General features: G+C 52.6%; 1 protein-coding gene across 5 annotated transcripts in view; it reads left to right on the forward strand.

Annotated features, from left to right (window-relative positions):
• Nucleotides 1–15,044, forward strand: part of P2RY6 (pyrimidinergic receptor P2Y6) — a 38,615-nt gene extending 23,571 nt beyond the window's left edge. For 2 of the 5 annotated variants that reach the window (XM_004768101.3, XM_004768102.3), the window contains exons 2-5: nucleotides 4,492–4,583; nucleotides 7,528–7,592; nucleotides 8,378–8,439; nucleotides 9,277–15,044. In XM_004768101.3, coding sequence (XP_004768158.1) covers nucleotides 4,544–4,583; nucleotides 7,528–7,592; nucleotides 8,378–8,439; nucleotides 9,277–10,297 — 1,188 coding nt within the window. In that variant the 5' untranslated portion in view covers nucleotides 4,492–4,543 and the 3' untranslated portion in view covers nucleotides 10,298–15,044. Of the gene's footprint in view, nucleotides 1–4,491; nucleotides 4,654–7,527; nucleotides 7,593–8,377; nucleotides 8,440–9,276 lie in introns of those variants that run through there. The other 3 variants (XM_004768103.3, XM_045071427.1, XM_004768104.3) reach the window with 2 other exon arrangements.
• Nucleotides 15,045–18,242: the final 3,198 nt, after the last annotated feature.

Consider the following 18,242-nt stretch of genomic DNA (forward strand, 5'->3'; position numbering starts at 1 on the left):
GCCTCCCCTGAAGGCCTCCAGGGATGAGCCTGTGAACATGTGATGTGGAAAGAGGAGAGGAGACACGTGGAGGGTGCAGGTGCGGGTCTATAGACAGGACTCCTGATTTTAAGTGACAGAATCCTAGGCCAGATGGACTGCAGCAAAAAGGGAATTTTTCAGTTCATGCCATCAGAAAGTCCAGTGGAAGGTAAAGCTTCAGGCGTAAGTGGAACCAGGCACTCAGTGGTATGCTCAGGACACTGTATATTCTCATTTCTCCACTCTGCCATCCTTTGGCTTTATTTTGCACAGCTTCCTTCCTGGTGGTAATATCACCATTGCATAGGACAGTAGCTGGCATATAGTTCACGTGGCTCTAGAAGCTCCAGGATCACTTCCTACCAGCTTTGCAAACCAGCGGAAACCCTGCCTCCTCCCCAGTGTTCCAGCAAAATGTCCAAAATTGACTATGAGGCACATAGCGAAGCTCACCCATCCACCCCTGAGCTGTTCAGGGCCTGAGGACATACTCTTCTCTCACAGGCAGGCCTAGGTCACGGGTCTGCGACCACAGATCGTCAAGACTTGACAGGAAGGAGGGGATCCCCAAATGAAAAATAGGAGGCGAGCCATCATCATGAGAGGGGTCTGGACTTGGCTGGAAGGAACTGTAAAGGAGAACTTACTTCCTGCAGGACAAGCCAGATAGCTGGAGATGGACCATGTCTTCCCCAGAGGTTATCTGGTTATCTGGTTATCTGGAAGGATGGGTGGGTACTGAGGTCACCAAAAGAGACTGTCAGCCAACCACAGTCCTTGCCGGTAAACAGTAGGTTCTTACTTGAAGGGGAATCCAAGTAGCATACCTCTACAGGGGCATTAAAAACCAAAACCAAAATCCAAAAAACCTGAGCAGGGTCCAGGCAAGGCACAGAAACCCTCTCACACTAGCTTCAGGGAAGAGGGGGGGATTGGAAGGTTCTGGAATCTTCCAGAGCCCTGGGTGGGAAGGGCCGCAGCCCATGGGCATGGATTTGGAAAGCTGGCACCATGGACCCCACCATCCCTGGGACACTCAGGCCCCTGTCCTCTCTCCCACGGTTCCCCAGCCCCGAGGCTGCCCCATGCCTTCTCAGTCCTGTGCCCACCTGGGCCACCATGGTCACTGACCTCTTCAGTCCCTTTCCTAAGAGAGAACCTCTTGCTAACTGGACCACACCCCAGCTTCGTCGTCTATAAAGCTTAGGTGGAAACTGAAGAGAAAGTGAGATGCGGCGTTTTGGACAGTGACGGCGTGAAGTCAGTGCTGAATAAAAGCATCTGTCCGGATTGTGGTGGAGATTCCATGAGCCCGGCTGATGGGCCTGGCGTGGAGCAGGGGGTCCAGAGATGCTAGCTCCCTCTGTGCTCAGCCTGTAGGGGCCAGAACGAAATTAAAGGAAGCAGCCTCAACTCCCAAATTCCCCGAAGCTACAGCTTCCCCTTCCTTGCGCTCAAAATGGCTGTTTCAGTTCTAGCTTTAATTCCTGTTGAGTAGGAGGTAAGAAGGGGAAGTCGAAAAAGAGAAGAGAGATCAAGTTTTCTGCCTGCTCTGTGCTCGTCTCCTACCAGATTTGCCACTTTCACAGCCAGCCTGGTACCCCAGGGTGGCGGGGGGGACCCAAATTCCTCCAGGAGTGGTGGGCGCGACCCCTGCCCACAGTCCTCTCAGCATCCCGAGGCACTGGCATCCAGAACCTGGACTCAGGCTGGCTTGAGGCGGGGTCCTGTCCCAGGCTGGATGCTTCTGGGTCGAGGTGGGGTTGGTGACTATAGCAGCAGGCGTAGTGGCCCTGGAAGGCAGGCACCGTGACCTGTTTGCCATGTGAAGTCTCCAGCTCAGAGAGAGTAGGTGGCTCTCCCCAGGTCATTCAGTAAGTCGGTGATGGATAGCAGTCGTTCTGCCTTGTAAGGGGAAGGAAGCTGAGTCTTGACCCCTGTCATCCTGTGCCCTTGCTGCTAAGCTCACAAGCCAGAGGCCAAGCAGGGGGGTTTCCAGGCCATACTTCCCAGCAGGCAGGCAGGCCAAGTTTAGCAGACCTCTTCCCACATCCAACCGGGTCTGGGCTGGTTCCTGGCTGGCTGGCAGACAGTGACTCAGGCTTCCAGCTCCTGTCTCTGGCCTCCTCATCCCTTCCAGATAGGAGGGCTTTGGAGCAGGGACGGGGAGGGAGCTACAGAGTCATCCAAAGGGGATCCTGAGACCATAGGAGCCAAGCAGCCCCAGGAGCTTCAACCCTTGCCAGTTCTCCCTGACATCTGTCCTGAATTGCTTCTGCTATGGGCACAAACCAATCCCACGTGTTGCCTTAATTGAAAAAAGGAAACTGGCCGGGTTGTCCCTTCTCAGCAGTGAGGGACTTCAGTGTTTCTGCCAAGGGCATACCTGGAACAAAGCTGGGTGGCAGATGCCTGGTGTTGGGGCAACACTCTGAGAGCCTCTACCTCAGACAAACAGGGCTCAACACTGCCCCTGTCCCCCTGCCAGTGTTCCCAGTGGCTCCTGTGAGCCACATGGACCAGGTAAGGCTCTGAGAACAGGGCTTGAACCGATGCGGGAATAATAAAGAGCAGAAAGGCTGGGGAGTGGGTCAGGAGGAACTGAGGCTGGGAGCCCAGGCCTGAGGTAACTCAGGGCCAGCCCCAGAGGGGAGGCCTTGGCCTTGTGTAGACCTGCTGCTCAGCCCTGACCCCGGGGCAGCTGGCAAAAGGCTTGAGCCTGGCCATCCCAGGCAGTCTGCTGGCATCATCTCATGGCCGGAGGCCCTTGGTGCAGGAAAGACAATCCTCTGGGAATTTCCCAGCCCGAACTTCAAAGCATGGACTTCAGGGAAACCTTGGATAAGGGGTCTGTATTGAAATGTCCCCTATCTGGGACACCTTGGGGGAACTCACTGAACTTTCCTGAGTCTTACTTCCTTCATCTGTAGGACGGAGAGAACACTGTCCCCCACCACCTGCCCGCACTGCAGATAAACCATCCCACAGAGGGTAGGCTGTTAAGAAAGGACAAGCGGGTGGTGGTGGGGTGCGCCTGGGTGGCTCAGTGGGTTAAAGCCTCTGCCTTCAGCTCAGATCATGATCCCAGGGTCCTGGGATCGAGCCCCGCATTGGGCTCTCTGCTCAGCGGGGCACCTACTTCCTCCTCTCTCTGCCTGCTTCTCTACCTACTCGTGATCTCTGTCAAATAAATACATAAATAAATAAGAAAGAAAGGACACAAGGTCCAGAGGACCCGGAAGTAAATGTGGACTGCTGTGCATGGAGGGAGTCCAACGTGGGGGCCTTTAAGCGGGACACGGAATGCATTCATTCCATTAACAAGAGTGTGTGGAGTCTGTGTCATGTGCTGGGACACTTCCCCTGTGTGGTTCCTTTTATGTCTTACCACAGCCTAGATGGCAGATACCACTAGTCATTCTCGTTGAAAATGAGATATGAGAACTACAGGAAGGATAAGCAGGGATTATTTGGAGAAGGTGGGGGAAAAGCATCCCAGGCAGAGGAAACAGCATGCATGTTCATCTGGGGGCCAGAAAGCCTGGTAGGGAAGGGTTGAAACTGGACTCGGGAGCCCTCGAAGGCCTGGGAGCATGGCCAGCCCCCTCATCACATGACACATCCCATGCTATGTTGTTGTTCATTTCTCACATGAGGTCGGCTCCTTCTCCACCTGAGAACATCATGCCCTCTTCACTCTTCATTCGTCCAAGTTTTCCTGGCCCTTTAAGGCCCAGCCACAGATGTGCCTTCTGCAGGATCCATTCTGGATCACTCTGTCCTAGGGGTACCCATAACCCCCATGATCTGAGCTCTCCCGTCTGGGCCCCACCCAGATAGCAAGAACTCAGACTCCAGCCCCGCCCTGAGACTGACACCTCCAGGAAGCCCGCAGAACTGCTCCCATTCTTGGGACAGACAACTACGATAGGGGTGACCCCTGGAGATTGTCCTGGGAACCCAGCGAAGAACTGGTTGCTGGGCTGAAGGCCAGGTGTCCTTGCCCTCAGGGGCTCCAGCACCGCTAAAATCAGAACAGGAGACCCACACTTGGATCTGATCCTTGCATAGACTGAATAAACAGCAGGTGCTCAATCCTTACACAGCTGACCAAGTGTTTACTGGCAGTCCAAATCTGAATTTTCTCAGTTTGACCCAGGCTTTTGTCCCCGACTCGGTTCCCTAATCCCCTTGCTGGTAAAGGGGGTTTGGGTGGGAGGTCAGTGCTTACACCTTCCAGGGTAGAAAGGGTCCTCCGTCACTCTGGCCTCTCATCCTCACAACATGCTGGTGGCCGGTATGACCGCATTCCACTAAGGCTCAGAGAGGAGAAGGGGCTTCTGAATAGGGACCAAAGCACAACAAGAACCTGAGTCTCAGATGCCCAGGGACGTATTCCTTCCCTGCCCTATGCTATCCCCCCTTCCCTAGCTGCCTTAGCTGCTCCCAACCAAAGCCTCCTTCCTCCAGGTCACCCCTCTCAAATGCTGCCTCTACTACCGGAGCTGGCCCCCTCAGGACAATGAGAAGCCACCTCACTTCCCCTGGCCATCCTAACAGCTGTGAGTCTTGGTTTGGGAGTGAGGAGGGGTTGGAAGAGGGCTTGGCACCGGCAAGGAGACTCTCACTCAGGTGAGTTTTCTGGACGTATCTATCCCCACAACACACACCCACCCCTCCCAGGGGCTCCAGACCTGCCATGTGGAAGGAGACAGTGAGTGTTAAGTGGAAGTATATAGGAGGATTGGAGGGTATACAGTAGGAGTTCAATAAATGGTTTTGGAGAAAAGGAAGAGAGGGAAGGAGGAAGGGAGAAGGTGAGCAAATAAGTGACTGCCTAAGTGGATTGCCAGGTGGAGGGATGGCATCACATGTTCGTGAATGAGCTATTGAATGAATGGAGAAAGGAAGGATGGTTGGGGAGTGAGTGACTGGAAGGTGACTCCGGGTGTTACAGCTAAAGGGGGAGCCAAAAGCTCTTTTATCACCAACGTGCCCATTTGACAGATGAGAAGACTGACAGAGGGCTGAGGAGAAAGGAAGCTGCTGGGTCTGTGGGGTTAGCCTTTGACCAGCAGCCTCTGGTTCTCTTCCCACCTCTCTTTCTACCCCCACATCACCTTCTTTCCTCTGCTGGGGTGGGAAGGGTTCCAGGAAGGAGACCTTTTCTCCGCCTCCTTGCTCCTCTAGGCCCGGTTTCCGCCAGGCCTCAGTGTTAGGGGTAGCAGGGAGGGGGTGGCCCCCGCAGGGGCTATTTCAGTCAGAGACAGCCCTGCCAGGAAACAGAGGAAGCCGCCGGCCCCAGAACAGGAGAGTGGAGAGCCTCACATCTGGCTTTCCCTGTGCCAATGCATTAAAGGCCACCAAGGTGCTTCAGGGACAGGAGGCCGCATGTGAGTGTTGGTGCGTCCTGGCACCGGGGGCCAGTATGAGGCGGGCATGGGAGCTGGACCCAAGGAACTGTGACTTTGGGCAGGCAGGCTGGGCTGCACTGACCTAAAGGAGGTCCACAGTGTTGGGGGGTGGGGGCAGAAAAAGTGACTCCACCTAGCCGGAGGCCCAGAAAGGAGGAAGCAAGATCAGATCTGGAGCTGGATGGACGGACACTTAGTGTTTTGATAGGCATGGGATGAATGGCACTTCGTGTGGAGGGAGCTGCCAAGATGCGGAGGCCTGAGGGGAAGTCTGGATCTCTGGCTTTGAATGGTCTTGTGGCAGGGGTGCTGTCTCAGGGACAGTACGGCAGAACAGGAGGGGACAGAGGGGCACAACCAGGGGGGCCTTGGATGAGGCTGGAGGGCTCGGCAGCAAGCTGCGACGTCAGGAGTTTGAGCTTTTCCTCAAAGGGTAGAGGGATGCAATGAAGGATGTCATCTATCAGAGCAACTTGCTAGAAAGCCCCTGACCGTAGTCAGAGTGGCCAGAGCCCAGGAGGACATTGGGGCCTGAGATGGCCCAGGGCTCAGGGCTCAAGAATGAGTGACAGCCGTGAGAGATCGAGGAGCCCGTGTTAGCCGCTGCTGGGAGGCAGGGGCCAAGGGAGCCCTCCCTCAGAACCATCCATCCCCTGCCCCGCCTAGGGCAGCCTCTGACTCCTTCCAAGAGGTCTAGTCTTACCAGGGAGTGGAGCGCGGAAAATATCTGGAGCCTGGGTGCCTGGTTGGCTCAGTGGGTTAAAGCCTCTGCCTTCGGCTTGGGTCATGATTCCAAGGTCCTGGGATTGAGACCCACATGGGGCTCTCTGCTCGGCGGGGAGCCTGCTTCCTCCTCTCTCTCTCTGCCTGCCTCTCTGCCTACTTGTGATCCATGTCTGCCAAATAAATAAATAAAATCTTTAAAAAAAATATCTGGAGCCTCCCATCACCTGAGGCAGAGGTCTCTTTCCTGGGGTGGCATCTGAGGACAACAGGCCTCCCAAAAATGTTCAGAGGCACAGCGCTGCTCCTTCTACTAGCTTCTTCCTTCTTACCATGACCGTCAGCCCTAGTAGGCAACTCTCCTCTCAAGGCCTGCCTCTTCTCCGCACCCCCAGACCTGAGGACACCCCTCCCCACCCAGGGATCTCCTCCTCAACCCCCTGGGTCATGTTCCACCCTTTCTCCTCCTCTGAAAATTCTCTTCCGTCCTATGGCTCACATGGGTCCCCCTCTTCAGACTAGCAGATGTGTATGTATAATTTTTATATCTCTACCTACATCTGCATATGTATACTGTACCTACATGTGCCCTGCAGGTAATAAGTGTTCATTTAAATGCCTGACAGGTGAAAACAGAAGAATGAATGCATAAATGAAAGAAAGGCACAGACAAATGAATGAGGTGATGAGGAAATGAACTTTCTCTGCCTGTACTAATCTTGGCTTCTTGGTTACAATGGGGGGCTGGCCATGCTTCTTCCTCTATAACCACCTCCCACCTCCTAACTGGCTAGCTGGGCACCCAGCATTCCTAGGACCTGGGCTGAAACCCCACAAAGGGTTTTCCATAATTTAAGGTTATATGGCCGGACTATAAACTAGAGACTCGTTGAACCTCATTTTGCAGTTTCCCAGAATCTGGGGAAAATATTTTCATCAAAATCAAATTGAAAGTTGAAAGAAATCAGTTTGGGTAGTTAGGTTTTGCTCTAACATAACTTTGAAAAATATCATAACTTGACTTAGCAGGGTGTATTCACATTAAGAATAGCCAACACCTGCCCTGTGCCAGGCACTGATCTTTATATCAAGCTTAGAAAGCAGGTACTATATGAGCCCATTTTATAAATAGGGAAACCAAGGCATGGAAGTCCAATAATGAGCCTTAAGGCCCCACAGATCACATGTAGCAGAGCTGGGATTTGAACATGGGTTCTGGACCAGAACCCATGTACGTGGCCTCAACCTTCTATCCTGTTCTGTGTGCATTTGCAGGATTTCATATTTTTTCCTTCGCTTGAGTTTTTCCCATCTATTAATAGGGAGGGGGATGATCTGACCCACTATCTCAAAGGGTTTTGTCTTACAGGTCCATTGGATTTAAGTTGTGAATTCTTGTTGGACACCAGGAAATGTGGACATGCAGGTTGGGAGGTAGGTATCAAGAAGTCAGACCTACCTCACCAGGGAACCCCCTTAAGGCACCTGTGCTTCTGACTCCCCCAAAACCTAGCCTGAGGGAAGAATGGAGGGATGAGGTGTAGGATACAGCAGCACAGCATAGCGTTTATTAAGCACCTATTATATACTAGGCCTATGATATGTTTTACTGATAAGAACAGAGATTTAGAAAAGTCAAGTTTGACATGTCTTGGGTTGAACAGCATAGAAGTAGGGGAGCCAGGATTTGAATGAGGTTTGCCTAGCTCTGACATTTGGTTTATAGCCTCTACATTCCATGACCCTGGGCTACACTAAGTTGCAGCCTCTCAGTCAGGATGGCAGGCTATGGTTCTGGCTCTGCTTCTAACTCACGGAGTAAGACTGAGCCACCACAGCCTCTGGCTGTGCCGTATTTTCCTCTCTATAAAAAGCAAGCAGGAAGGGCACTTGGCTGCCTGTGTCGCACAACTCTTGGTCTTCAGGTTGTGAGTTCAAGCCCCACCTGGGGTATAGAGATTACTTAAAAATTAAAGTCTTAGAAAAACAAAACAAAACTCAACTCAACTCAACTAAAAAAACAAAACCCTGAAAAACAAACAAACACCGAAGCAGATTTGGCTGGTACCCAGCCATTTGCCTTCAGGAACGCTGTTCTCACTGTAGCCACCAGAGGGTGCTGTGACCCAGTGGCTCGGCCAGACAGGCATTTGTAGCCTGAAGTCAAGTGGAAGGAGGCTTAGGGGACTCCTGAATCACTTTCTTCCTCCATTTTACAGATAAGAAGACTGCAGCCAAAAGAAGAACCATGGCTTTGGAAGGTGGAGTCCAGGCTGAGGAGGTGGGCACTGTCCTTTGTCAGCTCACAGTGTATGGACGTTCTGTTCCTGTTGATTAATTCAGAATTACCAGGGCCTTCTCTGCCCTGGACCCCAGACCACGCTCTCAGACACAGAGGAGCATCAGACCTGGCACTTCTCTTCAGGAAGTTCCAGTCAGTGCTGGAGAGACAGACAGGCAGGCTCACCATGACCATAATCTCCAAACTCCAAAAAGCCCAGGGAAGCCCTGTAAAACTTAGTTTGATTTAGTACCTCTAATCTCATATCATTCTGAAAGATGGGTATATCTTTCCCCCATTTTTCAGATAGGAAAATTGAGACTCAGATAAGGTATATCACTAGCCCAAGGTCACATAGCTAGTAGGTGCACAGGTGGGACACAAACTAAAGTCTGTCTGGGGTACCTGGATGGCTTAGCCAGCAGAGCATGCATCTCTTGATCTTGGGGTCATGAGTTTGAGCCCCATGTTGGGTGTAGCGATTACTTAAATAAATAAAACTTAAAAAATATATATTTAAAACAAACAAACAAAACCAAACTAAAGTCTGTCAATCTCTACTTCCAGAGGAGACATTTGACTAGGGTTTTGAAGGATGAATAGAAGTTCACCAGGAAGGTTGGTGGGAAATGAATATTGTAGAAAGTGAACCAGATTTTTCCCAAGCGTGAGCTTTATTGTATTCTAGGTTTCCTTAAAGTGAGGACTATGTGGGGCCTCCATGGGGTGGTGAGTATTAGAGATGGTTCAAGTGGAGATAAGGGCCCAGAGAGGGACAGGGGCCTACCAGATGGTCAGTGAGTATGGTTACTGACAGGTTGTGTGTTGCTTCCCCAGCCTCTCTGGATGTAGGAAGCGCAGTCGGGCAGCCATGGAGTGGGACAATGGTACAGGCCAGGCCCTGGGCTCCCCGCCCACCACCTGTGTCTACCAAGAGAACTTCAAGAGACTGCTCCTGCCACCCGTGTACTCAGTGGTGCTGGCGGCTGGCCTGCCCCTGAACACCTGTGTCATTGCCCAGATCTGCACCTCCCGCCGGGCCCTGACCCGCACAGCCGTGTACACCCTGAACTTGGCCCTGGCTGACCTGCTCTATGCCTGCTCCCTGCCCCTGCTCATCTACAACTACGCCCAGGGGGACCACTGGCCCTTTGGCGACCTCGCCTGTCGCCTGGTCCGCTTCCTCTTTTATGCCAACCTCCATGGCAGCATACTCTTCCTCACCTGCATCAGTTTCCAGCGCTACCTGGGCATCTGCTACCCGCTGGCCCCCTGGCACAAGCGTGGGGGCCGCCGCGCAGCCTGGCTGGTGTGCGGGGCCGTGTGGCTGGCCGTGACAACCCAGTGCCTGCCCACAGCCCTCTTCGCCGCCACCGGCATCCAGCGTAACCGCACCGTCTGCTACGACTTGAGCCCACCAGCCCTGGCCGCCCGCTATATGCCCTATGGCATGGCCCTCACCGTCATCGGCTTCCTGCTGCCCTTCATCGCCCTGCTGGCCTGCTACTGCTGCCTGGCCCGCCGTCTGTGCCGCCAGGACGGCCCAGTGGGGCCAGTGGCCCGGGAACGGCGCGGCAAGGCGGCCCGCATGGCCCTGGTGGTGGCAACTGTCTTTGCCATTAGCTTCCTGCCCTTCCACATCACCAAGACCGCCTACCTGGCAGTGCGCTCCACAGCCGGTGTCGCCTGCCCCGTCCTGGAGGCCTTTGCTGCTGCCTACAAGGGCACGCGGCCTTTTGCCAGCGCCAACAGCGTGCTGGACCCCATCCTCTTCTACTTCACTCAGAAGAAGTTCCGCCGGCGGCCACATGAGCTGCTCCAGAAACTCACAGCCACGTGGCAGCGACAGGGTCACTGAGTCTGCTGGGGCAGGACACCTGGGGCCTGGGCACCAGAAGCCCTTCCAACCCCAAACCAGGCAGAGAATTAGAGCTTAGCTCAGCTGGGCAGGGAGTGAGGTCCCGCACAGACTACAGAATCTCACCGATGACTATTCCTTGAGCCCATGCTCTGGACCTGTGGGCACAGAAAGACAGGCTTGAACCTGGCCTTCCAGAAGGTGCCAGTCAGCCCCCCGGGGAGTCAGGGAAGCTGCCAGAAGCTGTTTGCAAAAATACGGCATGGCATGTACTGTAATTGAGGAGTGTGCTGGATGCTTTGGAGTCAGCAGTATAGGGACTGAGGGAAGATGGGAGGAGGAGGTGAGAAGTTCTGGAAAGGAGTGTTCTAGCTGGACTTTGATGGCTTGAGTATGAGCTCTCTGGAGATGTGTGATGGTCCCTTCATTCAGCACACCTTTACCTACACCTTCTCCTTGGGCCTGGGTTGATTCGGGGGCACCGGGAGAACCAGTCCTAGCCCTGCCCCATATAGGCTCCCAACTACCGGGCTTACAAACACTTGACAACAATGATGTCAAGGCTGGGACAGATAAATAGAGAATGCCCATGATCCAGTCCAAGGAGTCAGGAAAGATCTCTTGGGACGGGGTGGGGGGGGGCATCTGAACCAGATGTTGAAGGCTGAGTAGGAGGTCAGCCAATAGAAGTGGGAGCATGTTCCCACAGCTCTAGGCTAGACTCTGTTCTGGGGTACAGGGGTAGAGAGAGCTGGGTGGGGGGCAGGCATATGGCCTCCTGTGTGTGAAAGCTGGGAAAATGAGAGCTGTCCCTTGACCACCCTCCAGATAAGGGCAAGCATGGCCTCGAATGTTTCAGCCTGTGGGGACTCGGCAGAGGAAGGAATCGGAGCACGTCTTCAGAGAGGTGGAGCTTGAGCTGGGGAGGAATCCAAAATGCAGATGATGGAAGGCACTGTGTGTCTATAAAACCCCAGAGGTGTAGATGTGCTGAATCTGGCCCTGAACAGTGAGTTTCAGTTAAGCCAGGAGGGGGCAGTGTGGACAGAACCAGAGCACTGAATGCCAGGAAGAGCCCCAGACTCTACCTCTTCTCCACCTATCTCTTCAAATATGCCTCTTTCAGCCTCGGGGGAGCCTGGGTGCTTGAGAACCCCTCCACCAGGCCTCCCAAGTGAGAGGAAATACCCCTTCAACAGTGCTTCATTCTAGAAGAAGTCAACAGCTTGAAGAAGTGCGGGGCCACCAGGAGGCTGCAACGTGGAGGTGCAAAGGTCCTGTGGCCAGGAGCCTGCCAACCAACCAGTCTCAAGATAGCCTGTTCCATGTGTTCTGCTCCTGCCCTCCCAACTCCATCATTCTGGCCTGTGGGTGCCTGAGAGCCGCTGGAGGCCCTCTCATGGAGGCATCTCAAACACACCTGAGCCTTCGAAAGTTTTGGAAAGGCATCTTCACTGAAGATCTCTGAGGGATTCCACCACATAAGAATTCTTTAACTGCTCTTCCCACCCATGCCTCCTTTTAGCCCCACCCATAGAGCTCCTTATTTTCTCTGCTCTCTTTCCTCTCTATCTCCACCACCCTGCCCACCCCATCCCCCTCCCAGAGCTCAGCTTTCCTCCTGTAGAACAATCTAGCCTGCCCTTGGCTGCTGGTATACCATTCAGACCCTGTACACAAACCAGCCGTGACCAAGAGCCTCCCTTCTCAGAAAGTGGAGGGGTGAGGGCAGGGCAGAGGGACAGGGCAGGGAAGGGAAGGACTACATAACTTAGTATTTTTCTTTTAGCCCTGTCTCACCTCCAGGGCTGTTGGAGAGCCAGAATCACATAAAGGGTAGGGATTCCAGAGCCAGGTCCCCTTGGTGTTTATCTTGGCCTGACTACTCAGCAGCTGTCTTACTCTATGCGAGTTCTTTAGCCTCCTTGTGCCTTAACTTCCCCAGCTGTAAAATGGAAATAGTAACGATACCTATCTTGTAAAACGGTTGTGAAAATTAATATGTGCAAAGCACTTAGAATAATGTCCGGAACAGAGTAAGTGTGCAATGCCTGGTACTATTATAATGAACTTGCCTATTGTACACACAAGTTCCTTCAGCATCTCTCTCTAGGAACTGGCCTGGGAGGTTTCTAAACAAGGGGCTAAGAGCAGAGGATTTCTCCTTGCCTTCACCTGCGAGGCAGCTGGTCTTTTTTTTTTTTTTTTAAGATTTTATTTATTTATTTGACAGAGAGAGATCACAGTAGACAGAGAGTCAGGCAGAGAGAGAGAGAGGGAAGCAGGCTCCCTGCTGAGCAGAGAGCCCGATGCGGGACTCGATCCCAGGACCCTGAGATCATGACCTGAGCCAAAGGCAGTGGCTTAATCCACTGAGCCACCCAGCCCTGCAGCTGGTCTTTTAAGAGAAAAACTCAGCACACTTTTGTCAGAACAAGGGCCATAATCCATGAGCCCCATCTGTTCCTGCAAGAAGGAAAAGTAATTTATTACATGCCAGTACAAGGAATTCCAGGTGCCATTCCGGGGAGCCTGAAATGCCCCCTTCCTTTTCCCTCCTTTTGTCCCCACACCCCTACTCTCTTCACTTTAACCCAGAGCACACTCCGTGATGGGGGATCACACTGGAGAGGTCTGCTTGCTGGGGGTGGAGGGGACAGAGACAGGGTATGAGGATAGAGCATGGTGAGAGGTCTGGGGAGCACCTGGGTTCACAGGGGTCCAGGGTGATTCTCATGGCTTGGGGAAGACTTCCTGGGGGGTAGAGTGGTGCCACTGGGGCTTGAAGGATGGCTGTAATTAGACTGAAGACGAGAGGGCCAGGTTGTTCCTGGTGCAGGGAACAGCACAGCCTAAGGCATGGAGGCTTTTGGAGGATGGTTAGGAAGGGTTGTGGCATGAGACTGGGCGTAACAGCTGTCATGGCTGGAGAGTCAAAGGCTTGGTGCCAGCCCAGGGAAGTCACAACAATAACAGCAGTGGCTATTTGCTGGGCTCTGCAAGTTCTAGGCACTGTGCAGTGTGCTGTATACACATTTTCTCATTTAATCCTTACATTACCGCCAATTACAGAAACTGAGGCCCAGTTGTGGGAATCAACATGTCAAGGTCACACAGCCTTTTTCTAAACCAGATACTAGGATCCCCCCCTCCAGCTCTTCCACACTCCCTCCCTTCCCTTTCCTTTCTTCACTTGCCTTCCAAGTGTCCACCTGCCTCAGTCAGTCCTAGTAACGGGACTGCCTAGGAAGTTCTGACAGAGACAGCTAAGTGCCAACCGCAACTTTCTTTTAATTGGGCACCTGTCCTCCTAGGATGAAAACTTCATTTCCCATCCTTACCTGTAGCTAAGTATGACCAGGTACCTTAATCCTGGGCAATTGGAGATAAGCAAAGTACCTTAAGGCAATTTAATATGGGGAGGGGGTGAATGTCTGTAAAAGAGTGGTAGTATCTGTCTGTCCTTTGCCTCCCGTCCCTTCTCACTGCTTACAAAGGGGACATCACAACTGGAGCACCATCTTAGACCATGAGAAACAGCTTGGGTTTCTGACCATCCTGGTTTGGGACCACCTAAACCGGGACTTTTGCACAAGAGAAAAATAAATGTCTGATCTTTTCTAAGCCACTAGCTTTCTGGGCTGTTGTTACCCACAGCCAGATGAATCCCTTTATTCGGGTTCTATCCTGAGATGAGTACCTAGGGCGAGGCCAGGCCGTGTCCTGGACTGGGGTGGGGGCCAGGGTCTAGCCTGGTGACAAGCTAGGAGTCAACAGGATCTGGGGATACCCAAGAAGGCTTAGAGAAGTTGCTGCAAAACTTGGGGAGTGGTGGTGCTGCGTTTGGCTGGGGGCTTAAGGGGTGGTTGGGTTTCCTGAGGGAGAGACTAAGAAGGAAGGGCCTGGAGAACCCTGGGAATTCCATTAAGGGGCTGAGGAGGATGGGGAGCCAGAAAGACGGCCTGGGGTTTTCAGAGTGGTGGTGGAAGGGGAGGTGGGTGAGGGGAGGAAGTGGAGGTGATGGGTGGGGAAGAAAAGAGAGAAGTTTCCCAGGGAGACCCCGTCCAGGGAAGGCAATTCTATGACAGGAGACCTGTGAGTGTTGGCTGTTGTGGGTTGAGGACGGGGCAGGGCCAAAGATGAAGGAGAGAGAGAGTCAGGAACCAGGGTCTGTCCTTTTGGAAAAGCCCAGGGGCACTGGATCTGTCCTAGCAACAGAAGCAGCTTTCCCCTCCCTCCCTCATTCATTTGTTCCACACACATTCTCTCTGTTCCTCCAAGATGGCAATGGGAACACAGAGGCAGCTCAGACCCAGACCCTACCCTCAGAAAGAATCTGGGGGTGAGGGTGGGGGTACAGACAAGGAAGCAGTTCGGCCACTAGAGAACATTTATTGAACATTGAACACCTACCATGTGCCAGGCATCATGCTGAACAGTGGGTCCCTGCCCCTCAGGGAGTTCCTAGTCTGATAGAGGAGACCGGCAGTAATGAAATAAACAGAAACCTGGATCATTACAGCTAAGGGAAGAGAGCTCAGAAGAACATAGAGGGGTAGGGGGCGGGGCACCTGGGTGGCTCAATTGGTCCCTGCCTTTGGCTCTGGTAGTGATGTCAGAAGCCCCACCTCCGGCTCTGCAGGGAGCCTGCTTCTCCCTCCACCTGCCTCTCCCCCTGGCTTATGAGCATGCTCTCCCCGCCTCTCTCTCAAGTAAGTAAATAAAATCTTTAAAAAGAAAAGAAATCTCGGCCTTCGGCTCAGGTCATGATCTCAGGGTTCTGGGATCGAGCCCTGCATCAGGCTCTCTGCTCAGCAGGGAGCCTGCTTCCCCCTCTCTCTGCCAACTTGTGACCTTTCTCTCTAATAAATAAATCTTTAAAAAAATAAAAAGAGAAGAAATCTCAAAAAAAATTATACACAGCAAGATGTCCTTTTGATAAAGACAACTGAAATGAAAATATATACTTTGAAGAAATACACAGATGCAACAAATCTGTACAAAAAGGAAAGCAAAGGCATGCTGAAGGCATGAATTCCCAGGGTCCTCCAGGCCCTTCCTTCTTACACAGGAGGTAATGGTTATCCTGGGTGGTACCGCAGCAGAATGGGTTAGGGAAACTACGTAATGAGATGTAGGACACTGTCAAAGTCCTAGCTGTTCTGTTTTGTGGTGGGAGCCAATTAAATAAGCAGTGAGAATGAGTCATGAATAAAAGGTTATAAGTAATCCAATTCTGGGCATTTGAGGTCTAATTATACAGGAGGGACAATCTCAGGTCATTTCTAATTGACTTGGGAACAGAGTCAGGAGCCTGATTCCCCCTAAGACAGTTTCTTCCTGGAGCTCATTGCTTCTTGGGGTCTTCTCCTCATTTTTTTTTCCCTCTTATGTACTCAAGGCCCATCACTGGCCATGACTAGGACTACCACAACCTTACTATCTTGATTTCTCCAAGAGATTTACAGCCCTGATCTTGCTGGGTCACCATGACTTACTGGGTAGATGGATTAACGTTTTCATTCCCCTTTCATAGGTGAGGAGCCCGAAAGTGACCTGCTGAGAGTCCCAGGCATGTCTGTTAGAGTGCCTGCATTGGGCCCAGCTCTAGATTCCCAATGTAAAGCTTTTTTCGGCGAGATAAATACAACACCAGGCAAAGTGGGTGCAAGGCAAGATTTATTAAAAACACTCTCCAGCGAAGTTTCAGGGCTCAGGAGAAGGGGAGCCAGGAAAGTTGCGCCGGGAGGAGGTGGGCACCCTCGGGTGAGGTTCCACAACTCTGGAAAGCAGAGTGGCTGAAGTCGGCCCAAGGCAGGGAGGAGGGGGCTTTTAAGGGGTCTTAGGGAAAGCTCAGGGGTCTTTTGGCAAGTTTCCCTTATTTGGATATCTCGCCTGCTCATCGGGATCCCATTGGTCCACAGGAACCCGGGGCGGGGGTCTCAGATTCCTGCTTGGGCCTTTGTTCTCCTGTCCGAGCTCAGGTCTTGTGGCGGGAACTTTCGCCATCTTTAGTAGCCCTTCACACCCAACACAGTGCCCCCCTCTCCACCTTGGGGCCTGGTGTTTCCAGCCACCTCCTAGATGAGTCTTTGAAGGGCTAAACACAATCAGGGTCTCTGTATACCTAGAAGATGATTTTCTCTCATCCTGAATCAGAAGGGGCTAAAGCTGAGAGGACTCAAGAGGTGCTGGGAGCAGCCAAGCCACTCTCTGGGTGAGTGTTCCATTGGGTGGAGGCCCAGCTCAGATCCTTAAACACTCTCCTTCCCCAACAAGGGAAATTCCTGATTCAAAGGCCCCAGTCAGCCCACCTCTAGGCCAAGCTGCAGGATGCTGAGGTGGCCTGAGTCTCTGCTCCTATCCATCAGTTCGCCCATCTGTGATATGGGAATAAAAACCTCTATTCCAGAAGTGATATGAAGACAAAATATGACAGGATGTGCAAGAGTTTGGAAAATACAAATTTGAGATGCTAGGGACCATTGTCATTAGAGGAAAGCAGTGACTCCTAGAATGAGGCCCCCCCCCATACCAAAATTTCCCCCAAAGAGTAGAAACACACTCCAGAGCAAACAAAAGCCTGACTTCAAATACAGTCAGTGAGGTACCCTTGGGGAAATCTAGACCCACTCCTCACTTTCCAGATGAGACAGCTGAGGCCCAGAGAAGTGTACGGATACGCCCCAAGGCCACACAGCTAGGCCAAGGTAGAGAGGCACTAGGCCAGGCAGGGCTCTCCTTCTTGCCATCAATTCCTTGAGAGATGTCCTTTTGAGGCAGAGCTGAGACGAAGTTGAGGTAAGGGACTTAACAGGAGGCTGGTCGCCACTCCAAGAAGAAGTTTTCTCCCTATAAGGATTTGCCACAACCCAAGGGAAGCAGTAGGCAGGGTGCCAGATTCCAGCTGAGTTTTCCTTTTCTCATGCAGTAGTCAACCCCTCAGTGTCTACTGTCCTGCCCTATACCCATCCCTGCCCTTCTCATCTGGACCAGGGCCTCCTGCTCCCAGGGCCTGTCAGCCTAGTCAGGCCCAGACACTGTCCTCTTGAGCTGAGGGGAGTGTGAGTCAGACCAGGCTATCCTCTGTTCCCAGGGAAGGTGAGGAAGAAGAGGCTGCTGGGGGCTCAAGGAGAGAGAAACCCTTTCTTCATCAGGAATCTGGGACCAATGAAGACTAGAGGGGAGCATAGTGTTCGAAGCCCCAAAAAGCTGAATTTGAGTCATTGAAGGTGCTGCCATTTTCTGACTTTGACAGTGGTCAAAGTTACATCTCCTTCATGACCCACAAAGAAGAGGCAATATTATCCACCTACAGGGTGGTTCTAGGATTAAATAAAATGAATGAAATAATATTACCCATACATCCAAGGCACTCCATAAATTCTCATTGGTTCATTCAGATGTCAAGGAGGTGCCTTCCATTTAAGTTGGGACCCTGAGGATGAATGGGACCTCCCAGAGGCAGGTGGGGGTGGGGAAGGCCCCAGTACCCGGGACAATGTAAGACTTGCCAGACTAGGGCAGAGGTGGAAGGAGAGCTCAAGGTCAGATCAGACTGAAGCCACAGAGGCCACCCACTCCTAGTAGGAGCCTGGAGGGCCCCAGGTAGGCGTGTCGGTTTGGCAGTGGCAAATCAAGGGCGTTTCATTTGTAGCTCCTGTTGTGTGTGTGGCGAAGGGACTAGATTTGGGAAAAGCCTCTTGCAGGGATTAGTTAAGAGCTGAAAGGAAGGAAAGGAAATGAAGACTTCCCAACACTCCCATTTTGGGGGGATGGGAACTGCTTTACCTGTCCAGGACTCCACAGGGTAGGAGAATCCGGCCGGTAGAGGGCGTAAGAGCCGCGTTCCACGGAGCTCAGGAGGCGGGGCGGGGGGCTCAGGGCGGAGCATCGAGGAGGGGGACCTCGGAGCTGGCGGGGGCAGGTGGGGGGCGTGACTACA

The sequence above is a fragment of the Mustela putorius genome, unplaced genomic scaffold, assembly GCF_011764305.1.
Source record: "Mustela putorius furo isolate JIRA1106 unplaced genomic scaffold, ASM1176430v1.1 tig00003987_pilon_pilon_pilon, whole genome shotgun sequence".
Taxonomy (NCBI): Eukaryota; Metazoa; Chordata; class Mammalia; order Carnivora; family Mustelidae; genus Mustela; species Mustela putorius.